Source organism: Dendropsophus ebraccatus, chromosome 2, assembly GCF_027789765.1.
Source record: "Dendropsophus ebraccatus isolate aDenEbr1 chromosome 2, aDenEbr1.pat, whole genome shotgun sequence".
In the NCBI taxonomy this organism is placed as follows: domain Eukaryota; kingdom Metazoa; phylum Chordata; class Amphibia; order Anura; family Hylidae; genus Dendropsophus; species Dendropsophus ebraccatus.
This window is the reverse complement of record NC_091455.1, coordinates 179,928,679-179,947,291: the sequence shown is the minus strand read 5'-3', so window position 1 is coordinate 179,947,291 and position 18,613 is coordinate 179,928,679. Positions and strand designations below refer to the sequence as shown.

The 18,613-nt window shown below is 42.0% G+C and overlaps 1 protein-coding gene across 1 annotated transcript in view; it reads right to left on the bottom strand.

Moving 5' to 3' along the window:
- Positions 1-18,613, bottom strand: part of DNAH11 (dynein axonemal heavy chain 11) — a 178,787-nt gene that overhangs the window by 7,776 nt on the left and 152,398 nt on the right. The window contains exons 68-81 of the mRNA XM_069959712.1: positions 16,654-16,794; positions 16,150-16,320; positions 14,374-14,496; positions 13,823-14,016; positions 12,919-13,067; positions 11,627-11,754; positions 11,283-11,510; positions 9,605-9,796; positions 5,032-5,151; positions 3,592-3,834; positions 3,268-3,450; positions 3,074-3,189; positions 1,659-1,771; positions 841-981 (exon numbers count right to left, since the gene is read on the bottom strand). Coding sequence (XP_069815813.1) covers positions 841-981; positions 1,659-1,771; positions 3,074-3,189; positions 3,268-3,450; positions 3,592-3,834; positions 5,032-5,151; positions 9,605-9,796; positions 11,283-11,510; positions 11,627-11,754; positions 12,919-13,067; positions 13,823-14,016; positions 14,374-14,496; positions 16,150-16,320; positions 16,654-16,794 — 2,242 coding nt within the window. The remainder of the gene's footprint in view (positions 1-840; positions 982-1,658; positions 1,772-3,073; positions 3,190-3,267; positions 3,451-3,591; positions 3,835-5,031; positions 5,152-9,604; positions 9,797-11,282; positions 11,511-11,626; positions 11,755-12,918; positions 13,068-13,822; positions 14,017-14,373; positions 14,497-16,149; positions 16,321-16,653; positions 16,795-18,613) is intronic.

Below are 18,613 nucleotides of genomic sequence, written 5' to 3'. Positions count from 1 at the left end.
ACTTTTTTTTTGTTTCTAGCTTACAGCACACAAATTAGCAAATTTGCAACTATGCAATGCTTGCCAAGTGGAAAGGCCCAGCGGAAATTTGTTGGGGCCTTCTGGTGGATTTACAAAAACTTAGACCTTAAAGGCCAGTTCACACTGCGGAAAACATGGAAATTCTGAGCAGAGTCCCCACCACGGACTCCGCTCTGAATTCCGCCTCTCTCAATGTTAATTCCGAGCAGAGTCCACTGCGGGGATTCTGCTCAGAATTTCTGCAGTCTGATTAAGGCACACAGTATTTCAGTCTTTTGCTCAGTATTTTTTCAACCAAAATTAAGAGTGGAACTGACAGGGCAAAATTTTATGGAAAGATTTGCCCAGTTTCTGTGTTTTCAGCCCACACTGACAGAAATACTGTGTGTGAACGTAGTCTAAAAAAAGAGACGTTTTAGCAGAAATGTTTGCCAGCTCCTAGCTCAGAGGCAGTTTAAGCTGACCATTAGTCTCCTGGTGGTTGCATCCATCTTCTCCAGCCACCTGGAGTCAAATGCCAAGTATTTAGAGTTTTGCAAACCCGAACTTACAGTAGTTTTGCTCATCTCTACTGACCATACTTAATAGATGCCTGTCTTTTTTGATCCCCTCATACCCGTGCATCCTTGGTAAGCCTGAATGTATTCTGATTAGGGAAAGAGCTGCTACCCATGGATTCCGGCAGCAGCTTTCCTTCCAAGAACAAAGGGATCAAGCATGTTATGTATGGCAAGCTTTACTCACATTATTACAATTTACCCAACCAGAATAAGAAAAAAAAAAAGTATTCTATTCATTCATGGTAAATGTGCAAAATACCTTCCATAAAGAGTCCATGAATATAAGCGCCTTCTCGTGGAGGGTGTCCAAAGTCATCTTTTGTTTTCTTGGTAACATCAACAGTCAGACACATTTTGTCTAGGGGCCATTCATTCTTACGGGCCATGCTCTGCATAATTGCTGATAAGAAAACCACAAATTCAAAAGTTGCTAAAATCCAAATTATTTATCTTCTACAATAGGCAACTTTCTCTGCTGTCTAGTGATGTATGCAGTTGTATCCTATTAATCTGCATATACAGCTCACTGAATCCCACTGTAAAATAGGTATACTGCACAGTATACATTTTCTCCAAAAAAATAAAAAATTAACTATGCATACAGTAAAAATAAATAAGACATACCACCTGAATCTTGGCTAGAATAACAACCCCCCCCTCCCTATTAAAAGGGAACAGGGGAACTTTAATCAGGATAGACTCTAACCTGCTGATGGCTTCCTAGTGCGCATGGGGCACTGAGGATGAAATTATGTTTCATACCTTCATCCTCGGCACCAATCATGTGCAGTAGGGGCATTGGTACCTCCCCCCGTCCGTTTACACCACAAACAGCATGGGAAAGGTGCCAAGGATGAAGGTAAGATACTTACCTTCATCTTTATCTGCCCACGCACACTAGGAAGCTATCAGTAGGTAGATGAGCCCAATGTAGGCAATGGAGTTTATTGTATGCAGTCAACATAGTCTCTGCATTCATGGGAAAGCAGTACTTGTGTACTCATTCCCTGAAATTAACAAAGCTTGAAAGATTCCATGGGGGGGGGGGGGGGGGTAGAAATTACATTTTGTAGTTACCTGTCAAAAATGATTGTGGATTGAAAAATCCAGAGAGCCAGACTACTGATGGTAACACCAGATCTTGTGTCCACATGTCCAGTTCACGGCATCTCAGCAAAAGATCATTAATCCTGATAAATGAATGGACATAAGTAAAATGCAGTTTGATGGAGGCAAAGATTAAAGCAAATTCATGGAAAAAATTGTGTTAAGTTTTGCTTCCCCTGTTGTAATATCAGAGCACAAGGTGATGCACTGTATAGTAAACATTTTCTGTTTAATCCTTAAAAAGCACTCTGGACATAAAAAAAAGAAAAAAAAATGAAAGGGCCCTATTACACGAGTTGATTATTTGTCAAGCAAGCGTATATAGCTCTGTGAGCAACCTGGTCACTGACCTGCTTAAAAAATCACTGACCACCAGCCGTACATCTCGCTGTGTAACGGAATGTGCAGCAACTAGTGACTGCTGGAAAACACTGGTTCAGCAATATTTCTGCAGTGTAACCAGTTTCATCTTAGCTCAGATAATTGTCTGGTGTAATAGAAGGCAACGATCTGATATGAACGATGTTGGCTGATCGTTGCTGTCCTTTGTCTTTAAACATGTTGATAGACAAACAACCTGGATAGCAATGATCTGCTGCCATTGCTCAGTGGAATAGGAGCGTCGGTGGCAGACCGCTGCTATCTTCTATGGGCTGCCTGGACGATCTAGCGATCACCCGGGCAGCCTCCCCGCGGTCCTCCTGGCTCTATCCCGCTCGCTGCCGACGCTACTGCTCGATTCCTCCTCAGTATCGCCCTGTGTGATAGGGGCTTTACTTGCATAGTGTGCTGCTGAAGACATAATTTCTGCCCTAAGGGGAAAAGAGAGCAGTGATATAGTAGTCAACTTCATATGTAGAAAGTAGAAAAAACTTAGATGGCACTCACTATAAAACTTAATGAAGACTTTAAAATGCCATGTCCAGAGAAGTAGATGGCAAGGACACCAGTGACCTCAAGGCAGCTACCTTGAGGTGACTGGCAACCTTGCTGTCTACTTCTCTTGACATGGCGTTTTAAAGTCTTCAATAAAGTTTTATGGTGAGTGCCCTCTACGTTTTTCCTACTTTCTACATATGTAGATTTATCCATTTCTCTAAGTAGAAGCGAGCACCCCAGACGGTTTTTCTAGTAAATTCGGATCCAGGATAGTGCTCATTGAAGGAGATTACAGCAGAGTAACAATAGTTACAGCCGGTCACTTTATCTTCCTTTTAAATATAGTAGGGAGTCCATATACTAAATAGTTGCTGCGTTATACACCTCCTCTGTTCACACTGGCTGCCTGTGCTGTGTGCAGATTCTCTAGTGTGTCCTGATGTGATGCAGCTCATGCAAATATAAGTGGCAAAGCTTTTGTATTGTTAGTTTAAAAGAATATTCACCAATGCCCTAATCCAAATGTTGATGGGTAAGCCAGCTTGGTCCATGTGTCCGGAACGCTGTCGTAGTACAACGCAAGTTGCAGTGCTTCCATATCGGTGGAAATGGTCAGCTCTCCCTAGAGAGATGAGATGAAACCTGTCTCTGTTATGTGATCTCATGTTATAAAACACATTTCTATTAAAACCATCCCTACCTTTAACCCCAGGTCCAGTTCTTTGAGAGACCTCCGGATCTCTCTCATTAGGATGTTCATTCTCTCACATTCCTGGAAACAGACAAGGATATATGGACTTCTCTCTGTGGTCTTCTGCATGATCTCTTGTAAATTATATTCTTCTGGGAGCTTCTCCAATATCTCATCAATTATGTTCTTAACCTATTATAAAGAATAAAGAAAGCTCACTTTGGTCATCACACCTAAATCTGGAAACCCGCAGTTCCCTTTCCTTCCGTTATGTCATACAGGTTGGATGATAACATTGTAAAGGATCCATTTACATGTACACTGCTGTCTTACCTTCTCTTCCATGGACATGCCTGATCCTTCACCAATCAGGGTATCTTTAGGCTGCATTTCCAATATCGTCTTGAACAGATTATCAGAAGTCACGGTTAAGAATTCAATCTCAGCATTTGGGTGCAGTCCATATAAGACAGGATTTTCTGCAGGCAGCATTTCATCTATATAGGCATGGTATCCAATGTAATCCAGATTTGGTGGAGCCAGGAATCCAGGAGCCAATGGCAACTCGCCATCAAGCTAAACATGAAAAAAAATAAAAGGTCAACCCATTTATGATAATACACCGATGCTCATGGAAATGACAAAAAGGCCCCAAACCCTAGAATTATAGTCGGTTTCACACTTCTCTGTTCTTATACTTCAGAAAAGAGCATACGCGCCCTCCTGTTCTTTTCCGTTTAATAGGTTACAGAACATACATTATATATTTGCTTTGTTACTAATCCAAATCGTTCAAATGAGAAATGAGCAAATGTATTACTCTAAAGAGGACCAATAAAGAATGGCATGAATACCTCATAACCAAAGCAGAAAATTGCAACCTATACTATGGAGATAAAGGACACTCAGAGAACGAGTGGGAATTTTCATTGATCTAATTACTAAGGCTATACGTGCGGGAAGTTGATCAGACTCGTCTGCTGGTTCCTTAGAAGCTGGGACAGAGTTAAGACCGGGAGCAATTCTCAGTATAGGAGTGCCTGCCAAATCTAGAGCTGGGCTCATGAAACAGAGACAATAAGAGGAAGACTGCTAACAATTCCTACAGATGGCATAGTGGTCAGAGACACCATCATTATTCATGTACATGTACAACAGCTTATTCTGATAATTCATCTGGAATCACTATTTCCATGCTGTCCGTGCCATGGGCAGCATAAAAGACTGATAGGAACCCTTATTACAGTGATACATGATTGACTGAATGGCTTATGCCATTTCAGAGTTATCCAAGCTATAAGTTCAATGAATCATCAGAATTGACTGATCTTGCCGTATGCAAGTTGAATTAGATCTGTCGGTCAGGGCCAAGGACCACTCTAATATCTTGTAGCCCTCTTGTGATCTAAACAAAGACATCTCTTTATCAAGGCCAGTAGGGCGTAGAGGAGCCTTAATAACTCACAATAAAAGTGATGAAAGCTTCCCTTTAACCTAATGTGTATGGGACCTTATGTCTTGCTCATTATTAACTACCTCTAAGGCACTACCCCCCAAAAAATGATGAAAACTGACACTTTAAGAGGATCCTGAGGCCACTTAAAACCTTAGATATTAGTCATTTTAATGGCTATACGTATGGCCTTTCTGATAGCATTTCACCGCCACTGTTCTTCTGTATTTGGGTCATACAATACTCTATTTGTTCAAAACCAGTTAAAAGTCATTGAAAAACCAGTAGAAGCAATAATCTTAGATTATAGTGTGTCTTACCAGTGCCGGGCTCATAAACTCCTCCAAGTACGTCTGACATAACCTTCTGTCCCAGTCATCAGTAATGTGGCCACCATACATAATTTCTCCAAACAAGTAGCGCAAGTCTTCCCATGGTACCTGCATCGTACAGCGATAACATTACCAACATAATAAGTGAGGTAAACACTTTTACATTTGTGCTACAGAGTTATGAGGGATTAGATTTTGTTATATTTCTAGTAAAAGAATAAAATGAATGTTTATGTCAGCAATGTCAGACGTGAGCTGTGTCAGACGGTACGCCCAGGTCAGAGCGGTCTTTTGGAGAAAGACCGGTAAACCGCTGCACAATTTATATAACCGCAGCCATCTAGTAACCTTATATTTCACAGACCTTGGGAAAGATTCATTAGTACTGTCAGACATGTTGAAAAAGGTTGCACACAGACTTCATAAATATTCGCACATTTGGCCTTATTAGCATAATTTTATTTACGCTACATTTATAAATCTGCCCTATTGTCCTTTATAGTGTTCTCTAGTCGAATTAGTAGCCTTAAACCATGTCCCTATTTACACATGTAAATTAGGATTGTGTATAACTGTTACTTGTATAGACATGACATGGAACTTTGCAACCCAAATATCTATACAGGGCAGCACATGGAAGAAAAGCAACAAGGGAGGAGGAAAATTGGCAATAGAAGTAAATTATAAAATTATGCATCTTGGTAAGTAATGGTGCGTTTACACAGAGAGATTCATCTGACAGATCTTTGAAGCCAAAGCCAGGAACAGACTATAAACAGGGAGCAGGTCATAAAGGAAAGACTGAGATTTCTCCTCTTTTCAAATCCATTCCCGGCTTTGGCTTAAAAAAAATCTGTCAGATAGCACCTGGCATAGTGTGGGTTGGCAGCACCTGGGGCAAGGCAAATTTTTGTGACCCCCAGATGCCCCTAGTATTGTAGTTAACCACCCATGATGCCCCTAACAGTACAGTTAACCCCCTATGATGCCCCTAGAAGTATAGTTAACCCCCATGGTGCCCCTAGAATTGTAGTTAACCACCCATGATGCCCCTATCAGCACAAATAACCCCCTATGATGCCCCTAGAAGTATAGTTAACCCCCATGATGCCCCTAGCAGTGTGGTTAACACCCAGGATGCACCTTGCAGTGTAGTTAACCCCATGATTCCCCTAGCAGTATAGTCAACTCCTCTCCCCCCCAGGGACCCCTTGTATTATAGTTATTCCTTCTCCCCTCCCTAAAAATGCCTCTAGTCCATACCAAATTAAAAAACAAAACTAAATAAACATACCACTCACCTGTCCTTCACTCCAGGCTGGCCGAGGCCTCTTCCTTCTCCTGCGGTCTGTGCTGGAGCGCAGGAGAAGACATGCGCCGCCCTGGCATACCCCTTACTTTACATTCTTAGAGGCAAAAAATATTGCACGTCTAAGAATGTTGCGCCTGAGAAGTCTGGTGATTTATAGAATCAGGCAGGGGCAGGGGGGAAATTGATTACAAGTGCGGACTTACCTCTCCCAGTGACCACGGTTAGCGTCGGGATCAGACGCAGGACCCCCTGCTGGAAGGAATTTTCCCCCAAGTTGTTAAGACATCCTGGCGGATAAACTGGCCGTTTAGCCAATCAGTGACTGGAGAGGCATCTCGCCCCAGTCACTGACTGGCTGAGTGGCCAGTTCATCAGCTGGGTCGTTACATGTCAGTGCCGTAGATCACGAAGCGCGGTGGGGGTCCTGAGGCCAGTCCCGCCACTCACTGCAGATACGGGGAAAGGTAAGTCCCGTACTTGTAATCGATTTATAAATCACTAGACTTCTTCTTTACTGCCAATTGCAAGGCACTGAGTCTCAAAAAACACAGCAATCACTGAGCTCAAGGAGATCAACGACAAAAAAAAAACCCATGGAGTACTCACTCAAGAGTCTCCACTGATACATTGCCCCCTATAAATTTAAATATGCAAAAAAGGGTCCGTGGAGCCTCAGTTTCAAGTCTCAAAACACGGGAATAGCCAGATATCCCTCCAGAGAAGGACCTGTTGCCAAGGGTGCCTCCCAGTGGGGAGATCACCTAACCACCCTGGGTATTTGCCCCACATCAGTGTGGAGCAGGATTCTGGCTACCAGGGGCAATGAAAAATAGACCAACAAAACACAGCAATCACTGAGCTCAAGGAGAACCTTGAGTTCCTTGAGCTCAGTGATTGCTGAGTTTTGTTTGTCTGTTTACCCAGAAACAGCTGTCTGTGGATGGATGCCTAGCCTTGGTACCCTTGTCACACCACAATACTCGCCACAGAGTTAGACTTTGACACAAAAGGGGCCACTCTGGTATTTCCCTATTTATGTTCCAATACTCGCAACTGAGTGGGCCTTAAGGGGCTATGTATCAGGGTGGTTTGGTGAACTCCCCACTGGGAGGCACCCCCTTGGCAACAAGCTTTCCTTCTCTGGAGGGATATCTGGCTATTCCTGTGTTTTGAGACTCGTAACTGAGGCTCCACGCACCCTTTTTTGCACTGGGTCTCATACTTTGATCTGAGATGCAGTCAGTGAGAATATATGGCAGTGTGCTTCACTTTTCAGCCAGGAGAACATCTGACTTGTTCGCTCCAAAGACTGTAATAAAGTGAACAAAGTGCATTTGATTGACAGCTGAGAAGAGACATGTTCTGCCACGCAGTCCCTCCAGCTATCTCTGGATTGCAGTGGCTCCCCAGAGTGATTTTTATTTGCCGTAATGCCCTTTTAAATCACATAACATATAAGGAAATTGTTACTTATGCAAAACCCCTATGAATTACTGCAATCCAAAGCATCATTATTACTAGAGATGAGCACAACTGGAGCATGCTCAAGTCTGATCATTCGGCATTTGAATACCGGTGGCTGGAAAAGTTGAATGCAGCCCTTGGGAGTCCTAGAAAACATGAATACAGCCAGAGCCAACAGTATCCATGTTTTCCTGGACTCCCTAGGACTGCATGCAACACTCCATCCAATCGGACTTGATCTCCCACAATGAAAGTGCCAGGGATCTGTAATCAGTGAAATTCTTATACATTTTTAGGTGTGATGGTCCTTAACATTATTTTCAAGAAGAAAGTGATTTCACCCAAGATCTGTACAAATAACTTGGGTATTCACATCCCTAGTTCTAAGCACTCTGCACACACGCTGAGTCTCGTCCCACCTAAGTATTATTTTTTAAAGTCACCTTGTTAATTTGATAAGTACGGCGTAAACTTGTTTTACTTCTCGGATAAAATCACTCATCTCACCTTAATTTCATCTCAAGTCGAGTATCAGTGGGAATGTCACAACAAGGTGGCATCCCTAATACATAAAAATGACATGCACAAAACCCTGCGCGTTATTTATGTATGTGACGCGTTGCAAATTGCTTCCATCATCAAAACTAATTGTAGTGATTATTAATGCAATGTTAACAACTGTCAGATTTGCTGTACATAATTACATTTTTGCAAATGCTTCATTACCTGCCTAATGAATAAGGAACACACGTACATGTAAGGCACCGCCATTGTCACCACAAGAAAGGGCATTTACTTCCCACTTTTTGTGATAACATTTTTATAGCGTTTGTATATACTCTGTCTACAGTGTGTAACCTCATGTACAGGATCAGCCCCCAGAGCTACATATTAGATCCGAAAAAATCACAGCATAACAGGGGTCTCGGGTAAAAACTGCCTGTCTATCACACTCATTGATATCACACACATTCTAAGGATCTAAGCAGGTCACTGGATCTACAGTAAGTATACAGGGGTACCTTGGTTTAAGAGTAACTCTGATTAAGAGCATTTTGCAAGAAGTTTTTCAAAGTTGTAATTTGGATTAAGAGCATTGCTTTGGTTTAAGAGCTCCCTGTACTGGGTACCAGGGCGCGTGGGGGAGGGGCATGGTCCGCATAGCAGCATCTACAGCACTGTACTCTGACCCAGGAAGTCTCCCTCACCTTCCAAATCATAGCAGATCCACTTCAGGCTAGGGCTTACATCAGGGGACAGGACTGTGGAGGTAATCTCTTCATAGCTGTAACCCCTCTCTCCCCAGACAGAAAGTGCTGCATTTATGTGCCCACATCTGTCCTGCTCATTCCTTCATGCTCCCCGCAGTCTCTGTCAGTCCTCGTGTTTCCCATCCTCTCCATTCCTGCTATAATGTGCCTGCACTTTTACTCAGCTAAGCACACTGCTGCTATAATGTGCCTGCACTCACACTCAGTTATACACACTGCTGCTATAATGTGCCTGCACTTACACTCAGCCATTCACATGACATATGACATATCCAGCTGTTTCTCATTGTTTGTTTTATCTGTATTACATGTTATTCAGAATAAAAAAAATCCTTATCTTTGGGGTGTGGAACCAATTTTCAGCATTTTAGTGATTTCTTATAGGAAAATTTGCTTTGGTTTAGGAGTGGATTTGGAACCAATTACCCTGTAATCCAAGCACCACTGGGTATATCCTAAATAGTTTTCCAATATTAGCATGTCAGTCATGCTAAGATGGTTGCAGATGACTTACCTTTGTATTAGCTTCTAAATAGTTATATAACACATTCACACATATGGTCAGGTCTCCAGCATTGAAGGGATAGCTTCGATTCCAACCTTGGGGACCAAATTTAAGTCTCCCGGCTACAGAAGCGTGAAAGTAGCAAAGTGAGAAAAGGATGCTCTTAAACTCATGTTCTCTGGCACACATCTCCAGCGTGTCCTGGAAAATAGACACAGAGCGTAATGACCAAATAGATGACATGTACTGTATTTATTTGATTTTATCGAACATTATGGATTATTAAAAGCCTACAAAGAAGGTAATATACTGTATGGCTGATGATGAAAATCTAGATCCCGTGAAATGACATGCTATGCCACTTAATTTTTAATGTGCACATCCAAAAATTGTCACTTGCCATTGTCTTGTCATGTGAGTGGTTCACTGATCAGCCAGAACATTGGGGCTACATAGAGATTCCTGATCATGTGACCAGATCACTTTTTTGGGACTGCACGGTCACTGCATTTGTGGGTCACAAAGCAAATTCATTTGTATAAGTGATAAAGTCCGAGTCGGTGGTTTCTGGCAGTGTGACTGGGAACCCTGTGTAGCCCCAGCCAAAATCACCTAATATTGTGGTGCCAAAACTGCTGAAGGTGCCCTGCTGTATCTGTCACTAAAGGTGACCATACCCTTTCAATAACTGAAAGCCGAATGATCATTCAGACGTAAGTTATCTCTCCTGGCCCTTTTCCTCCACAGGAACATTCAACAAGGCAGAGAATTTCTGTGTTCTCAATGGGGAACTCTGGCTGTGGCATATCTCTCCCAGAACATAGGGGTCGGGCAGTGATTTTCTATCATGCCCAAACCTGATCACCACCAACATCATCTGTTGGTGGTCGGTCGGGAGAGCCCCATCCACCTTATACCAACAGCCAAATCCAACAAAAATATAAGGTGTATGGGGACCTTAAGACATTAGCAGTGGTAAGGTGCAGTAAGCATTAGTATGGTGCAACCTCCATAGTTCGTTCTTGTGTTTCCAGCACAGATCTGGGTGTCCAGGTGAACACCTTGAATTTTTTTCCCATGTTCCTCAAACCATTGCTGAATAATTTTTGCATTTTGGCAGAGCACATTGTCCTGCTTAAAGTGACCACTGTTGTTAGGGAATATCACTGCCTAGATGGATGGGACTTGCCAGAACCCATGATTCCTGAATTATTACACTGCCTTTCCTAGCTTGCCATCTTCCCACATTGCATCCTAGTGCCATCCTGTCTCCTGGTAAGTGATGCACACATAACATAAGGGAAATGTGATGTATTGGACCAGGCTAGCTTCTTTCCTTGATCCATGATCCAGTTCTGGTGATCAAGTGCTCAGTGCAGACACTTTAAAGGGTATGAATTTCACATCTCCAACGCAGCTGCTGCTGGATGTTCAGATTGGCTTGGACACATCCCTAGGCCCTATTTTAATTTTATTTTTAAATGATTTAGCCCCTCATCAGCCGACTCTTTAAAGTGGCAAGTCTAGCTGCTACATGCAGTGCAGGATTGCACCTGGCAGCCTGATGTTGTGATTTGTAAGAGCGTTATCAAAGTTATACCTTATATATGTGTGTAACATTCAGGCTAATAAGCTAAGATTTGGGGAATAAAGTATAGGCTGGATTAGAATTTTCCCTCTAGCTCACCTGATCGAAATTGTAGAGTGCAGAATGTAAGTTTGCCAGCATTCCTGTGGGCGGCTCATTTGTGATTTTGATGGAATTTTCTAGTATTCCCTGAGGAATAATATGCTCCTCTGGAGATGATGCTGGCTCGGCACTAATGAAGATTCGGTAATCCTCATGGCTTCCAGTGCTGTACTTGTCAAGAAGCTTTTCTAAAGTAACCAACCATTTGGCCACTAGATGAACATTCTGTACAAAAGAAATATACATTTGTCAAGGAATTGTCAGTGTGAGGATACACAGCAAATAATACGCCTTGATTGAAGGAACGTTATGGCAGACATAATATATAGACCTCTATTTACCTGCAAGATCACCCAGTGTCCCAGCTCTGCGGCTTTTTCCATAGTCTCTTCTGCTACTTTTTCTTGTCCCTGGCCTAGTGAAATGTTATGGAATTTTCCAGAGTCGATAGTGAAGCCAAGTTTATTACCTAATAAATTATAAATACAAGATATTATACCAGGATACTGCATCCAGATCTATCTACAGTATGAAGACCATAAAAGTGGGGCTGCAGATGTGTCTAGTGAGCGAGCTACATTCTGGAATAGGTCGCACACAGAGATGAGCATGCTCGAGAAGTGCTCATCTCTAGTCACATACCATTGAATTTTCATTACTTAGCAGGTCACTTACAAAACAATTCTGCAATTAACCAGGAATCAGAGGGGTTATGAAAGCTTTACAAATTGTTGGCCTATCCTTATTGGGTCCAACTCTCGATCTCCGCACAAATCAGCTGACTGAAGAGGCTGCAACACTGAGGTAAATGTTGCAGCGTCTTCATTACTTACATGCACTCTGTGGCCATGTTCACACAACGTTTATTTAGAATTAATCACGGCTGTTGTTGCAAATTGCAACACCGGCCTTGTTTAATTCAAAATATACATTGCATTAAAATTATTGCATCAATGGAATCACGGCCGGAGTGTATACACGTAGTATACACTCTGTCCGGGATTCCAAGCAGCCGCAGGAAAAACTGATATGTCATTTTTTTTCCAGCCGCTATTCATTGAAAAGCAGCCACACAACACTGTTCACACAATGGAAAGTGCAGCTAAGGCCAAACTTTTTATTGTGTGCTATGATGAATTTGGTTGCAGGAATGCCCGCATCCCAATTAAACAGAAATGAATGAAGTTCACTGACACCGGCCGTTCTGTAACACGGCCGGGTCACAGAACGGCCGGTGTCTTACTGTGTGTGAACCCAGCCTGTACCTGCAATTGCTATACTATTAGTAGCAGTGGTGCAAGGTACTGCAATATTGTCCCATTCAAGTGAATAGGACATCAATGAAATACCTTGCATCACCACAACAAATAGTATTAGTAATAGGATCCCCGCTAATCTAACATTGATGACCTATCCTGCAAATAGTTCATGAATTTCCTAAACCTCTATAAGAAATTTTTTTAAAGGGGACACAGTGCTAAATTAGTGCTGCGGCCCAATAACTGTCCCAATTGGTGCAAGTCCCAGATGTAAGACCCCCCCCCCCCCCTCACTGATCACAAAGTAATGGTATACCCTGGCGGTATGATATTATAATAATATTCTAATAATAGGTAATAATATTGGACGTTACCTAGAGACTCCACATCTTTGAGGGGGTTCACTCCAGGAGACAGAATAAAGAATATGGGAGTAGCTGGGCTGGTCGCTTCATAGGATTTGGCAAAATCTGGACGTGTTCCCTCCACATACTTTGAACCCAGTTTTTCCTCCACAAAATTTCTGTTAAGAGACAGAGCCAATAAAATACAGCAAATTGGAATAAATTATTGATTGCACAAGGATTGACACAACTAATAGTTTTATGTAGTCTTTCTGTAAGTCTTGTTCTGCTCCCCGGCACTCCGCTTCCTCCCATTGACCATCTTGGATTATAACTTCCGTGATGAGAGAGGATGGGAACATATTGCCCCCATTGTCCAGTACAAGGGCGGATTTACTTTACCATAGGCCCCGGGCTGTTCACCAAGCCTGGGCCTCCCCACCCCACTGTAACTATGGTAGCACTAGCCTGGCGTTCATAGTACAGGATAGATAATGATGTCATGATTTGTGCAAAATTGCCATAAAAAAAGTGATTTTTTGCAAGTCATGGCAGAAGTGTAACCAGGAGGCAGTACACCATTGAAAGTATAAGTCTTTTTGGGTGGTCATAGGCCCCCCAGGAGCTCAGGGCCCCGGGCTGCCGCCCAAAACGCCCCCTATTATAATCCACTACTGGTCCAGTAGCCTAATATGACTGCAAGATCGGTAACATCAGGCAGCTATTGAACATTGCCCACAACATGCTCTGCTCCCTCTATGACCGTCTCGAATGAGAGGGGGCAGAGCATGTTGCGGCCATGTTCAATAGCTGCCGGATGTTACCGATATTGGTAGTAGAGTTGGAGCACCAGAGAGCAGAAGAGGTATTGTTGGACCTCTCCTGCTCTCTAGATAACCCCTTTAATAAATTCCTTAGTATGTGAAAAACAAACCTGATTGCATAGGTCATTCTGTCCGGTCGCAGTGCTCTTAATATAACCAGTTTTTGTAACGATGTCTTGTTTTTCCACTCCTGAGGCAATCTCTCTTTCTCTGGACATTCTGATTCCACCAGTTTCTTCCATCGCTTTGCTGATCCCTCGATATCTCTGTCTAAACCTCTGAATTCATCCAGCGAGGAAATCATCTGTAGCAAACCACAACATTCTCTTTAAGGCAGATGCTACATTTGCTGTTAGGTATAGCCTATAGTGTGATTCTGCCCTGCTCCAAGCTTTCTAGGATTACTTCATTCACTTTTCAAATTATAGATGTTTATGATATAGCTATCCACCAATGGAGCAACAGTCCCTAGCGCCATCTTAGTCTAGATGTACTGTATATGATCAATCAAGACATGAAAAAAGGAACAAAATTATTATTGAAAATACAACAGATGTGATACATACAATAGCTGTGTGTTTATGTGGCTCTATATCTGTCACTTATACATGGTGATCTTCATATATACTATTTTACCCAATAAACCGTCCCTAGGGTTTACCTTGATGGCGCTCCATGACTGAACTGACAGGAAGTCAACTGGACTCTGGTAAACTTGATCAACAGGAAAGCGAAGCAAGAGGTCCAATTCCAAAGAATCAATTTCCTTTGATTTTAGAAGAATCTGTTAACGGTGGGGAAAAAAAAAGAGAAATGATCTTGCTCATACTGTGGTTATTGCACACAACAATTTATCACCATCGTGTATATTTTTCTTTGGCTTGAGACGTTCTTAAAAGTGTGACTATCAGTTTTCAAACCCCGACTGATTGCTAGAACAAACCAGGGGAAACACTCAGCTGATCACTTCTCTCCCCATCTCGGCTTCATAGACTTACTGTAGAACCTGTCTCTTGCAATGTTGAATGCTAGTGATCAGCAGGGGTCTGAACACCCTGACCAATCAAGAACACTTTTGATGTGTCTATATGTCATTCCAAAGATCTGACAGTATCCATAGGTGTAAAACAGTTTATCACCAAGAGCAAACTTGCAACGTTTTAACCACACAGGGTATTTCTCAAGCATGTATGATCTTGGTGATCAGATAAATGGTTGAAGTTTCTCACCTATGGATGCTGTCTGATCTATATTTCAGAAGTCTACTTAGTGCCAACTTTTTGTTGATGTTGCGATTGACATCCTGATGTTGTGATTGACAGTCTAACCAAGCACTGTTTGAAAACTCCTTTAGATGCCTGTGTATGTCTGTATGCCTTCCAAATGTTCTTTCAAATGATAGGATTCCTTTAGATATTTATTCTGTATATTGTATTGTGGAGACTAGCATATGTATAATGTAAGTCTATTGATATAAGACATACCCAGCAATTTGCGTACCTGCAAAAAAAAAAAAGCCACATTTAATAGGCTACAGCAAGCTTGGTTTTTTAGTCTCTCTATTGTCCATAGGATGTATCTGAGAAGAAACAACCACCTCCAAACACCGGCAATGGGAATACAGACCTGTGCCTGTATTCCCGTTGCTGGTGTTTGGAGGTGGTTGTTTCTTTATTCCCTTTGTGGAATTCGGGAGTGGCTGCGTTCTGCAGTTTTTGCTGTTTTGAGAGTTGTGCCTCCTTGTCAGCACAACTCAACCAGGTGAGGGTTGCCATATTGTATCCCTTCACCGCTCTTGTCCAGCTGATCCTCGCCATGGAGCGCTGTCCTATGTTCTTCCTATACGATGTATCTGTAATTGCTGCTCATCCCCACTACTGTAAATAGGGCTGAGCTTCAAAACCAGTTTAAGCCTATTGGCAGTTTGTGGGGGAAAAAAGCAACTCTTTTTCTGTTTTTGGACTTCGCTTTAATACAACACATTGGGGAAAATTTACAGTATAAAGGGCGTTGCGACTATTTTTTGGTGAATAATTGTTTTTTCCACTCATTTTTGGTCTAAGTTCTATTTATGAACCAGTATTCGACTGGCAAATATTTTTTAGATGCAACTTTTTTTTTAATCTGCCTGTTTTGAGTATTCACCAAAAAGTTCGCATAATCCGGTATTAACACCCAATTTATCATTTGCAACTTTTTAAAAAGTTGCATAAAACAGTTGCAGGCTTACATCTGGTCAGTACTAGGTGAATAGGCTTGCGCAATTTTTGCAACTTTTTGTGCAACTTTTTACTTAGATGCATTCACTATGGAAGTGATACATTTTAATGAATCAGTCACAAGCTATTAGAACAAAATACACACCAATCCTCATTAGAATAGTTGCACACATTAGACTCCTTAGTAAATGTCCCCCCTTGTGTGGATAATAACTTACCTGAAATGCAATCTGCGACAGGAATGTCAATTTATCTTTTTCAAAAAGTCCCTGACTTGTGTAAAGAAATGCAGAGTAGGTAATGCATTCTGTAAGGTTGGATACTCTCTCCTTTACATCTTCTGATGGTTCTGCCCGCCCTATGGCTTTATGGAAAACTCCATTAAATGCCTATAAATTATAATGAAAGAAACAGGTAAGATGCAACAGCAAAAATAATAAGCCGTACAAACCTCTTGAACTTTGCCATCATTGTCATCTTGGTCATAAGTGGAATATTAACACCATGTTAGTGTATATTTAGGATGTGTTTTTTGCTTTTTGATTAAATGTCATATTTTATATATTTTTAATTCATTGTCATTTTAGCTATTCTATAGAGGTGTTTGCAGTATTATAGCCCTATAATATATTCAGGATAATGACTAGACACAAACAATGTCATACAGTAAGTGAAGTTATCGGAAGCTTCTCAATGACAGTGGGCTGGGAAGACATACTTACTTTTAGCGAAAACTGGTAAATGGGATTTATTTTACTGAGATCACTCATAACAAAATAAAGCAGTGACGCCCTGGCGGCTGCGGGCCTGTAGTGTTCTCTGGCTTCATTAATTTTTATCTCATTCTCTTTTGCTTCAACCACCTGTCAAATAATAAAGACCCTCGTGAAACCAGAGAGACATGACATTAGTATTTCTGCAAAATGCCTATAAAGAGACTTGGACATCTTGCAAATAAATGTTTCAACTTCTGTGAATTTCAAGACGGGTTATCCGAGGATGAACGCCGGAATTATGAAGTCACACTTCATTATTAAAAAAACAGTTTCAGGGCAAAGGACATCTAAAGGGCGACAGGTCAACTAGGTCACCCTTAGGACCCTATTACACCAAGAAATTATCGGCCGTATTTGAATGATTACTGGCCGCTCTGGCCGATAACTGCTTGGTTTAATAGGTCATGTTAAAGGGCAACGATCAGCCGACATGAACAATGTTGACTGATCATCGTATTTCAACATGTTGAATAAAAACAATCATAACAGCGATGATCTGCTGCCCCTCACTCTGTGTAATAGGAGTGACGGCAGAAGATCAACACTGTCGTATATATGGGCCCCTCCTGCACCTCGCTCCACCCGCTCGCAGTCTGTGCATTAAATAGCACAGGCAGCGAGCAGGGAATGAAGAAGAAGCGAGTGCTGATCTGACTAGTCGGCGCCTGCTTCCTCCAATAGACCATGCCATGTAATATGACCCTTAGGGTATGTGCACAACACAGAATTTGTGAGGATTTGAAGAGAAAAGTTTTCTGCTTAAAATTCCTCACCTACTGTATTTAGCTCTGGCAGAAATTGAACAGAATTTGAGTGGAATGCGAGCGGAACTGAATGGGAATTCAAGCTCTATTGACTTCTATAGGTTTCCTCTAGCAGAATCTGCCCAAAGAATGCCAATTCTTTTGGCGGAAAGCAGATCCGCAGTGGAATTTTCCATCTGAAAATTCCACTGTGTGCACAAATGAACGGAAAGCCAATTAAAACCTATGGAATGGACCAATGTTCATATTTTACTGGCAGAATTTCAAGCAGATTCCGCATGCAGTTTGACATGGAATCTGCTAGAAATTCCACCGCTTTTTCCGTAGTGTAAACATACCCTTAGTCTTCTTGTCTAATATAAGAAAAATTGTTCAGTACTGAGCCTGACATTAAAGTCACAGAAACTGCTTATTTACCAAATCAGCTATAATGGTAAAAAGGGGGCTTTCCAGAAAGCAGCACCACTTCTATCTATGAGCTGTGGCTGGTATTGCAGATCAGTTCCATTTACTTGAATTGAGTTGCAATACCAGACACCATGGACAAAAGTTGCTTTCTGTCACCTTTCACTGTAATCCTACCTGTGATAAGGAGAAGACTTCTGTAAACTTTTCTCTACAGAATAATTACTAGTCTAAGTGGTTTCAAAGGGAAACTATCAGCAAGTTAGATTAATCTAACCAGTTTGCAGCTCCCTATGCTAATCGGACGGTTTGGAGCACTGGGGGTGGGGCTACTGCCCCCAGAGCGCCAATGTGGCACACTCCCGGCAGGACCGCTCTATTGATTGTCATTACACAAGGTGTGCCAGCCGGGGGTTGACCAGTGCGCCAAACTGCCAAAGAGAGAGAGAACATTGATGTTGATTTAAAGGGGTTATCCAGCGCTGCAAAAACATGGCCACTTTTCCCCCTACTGTTGTCTCCAGTTCAGGTGCAGTTTACAATTAAGCTCCATTTATTTCAATGGAACTGAGTTTCAAAACCCCACCCAAACTGGAGACAACAGTAGGGGGAAAGTGGGCATGTTTTTGTAGCGCTGGATAACCCTTTAATCAATAAAATACCTCTAAAAGACAATACTACAAGCCATTCAAAGGGGTTGTCCAGGGAACAGAAGATGGAAAAAGCTTTCTGTTCCC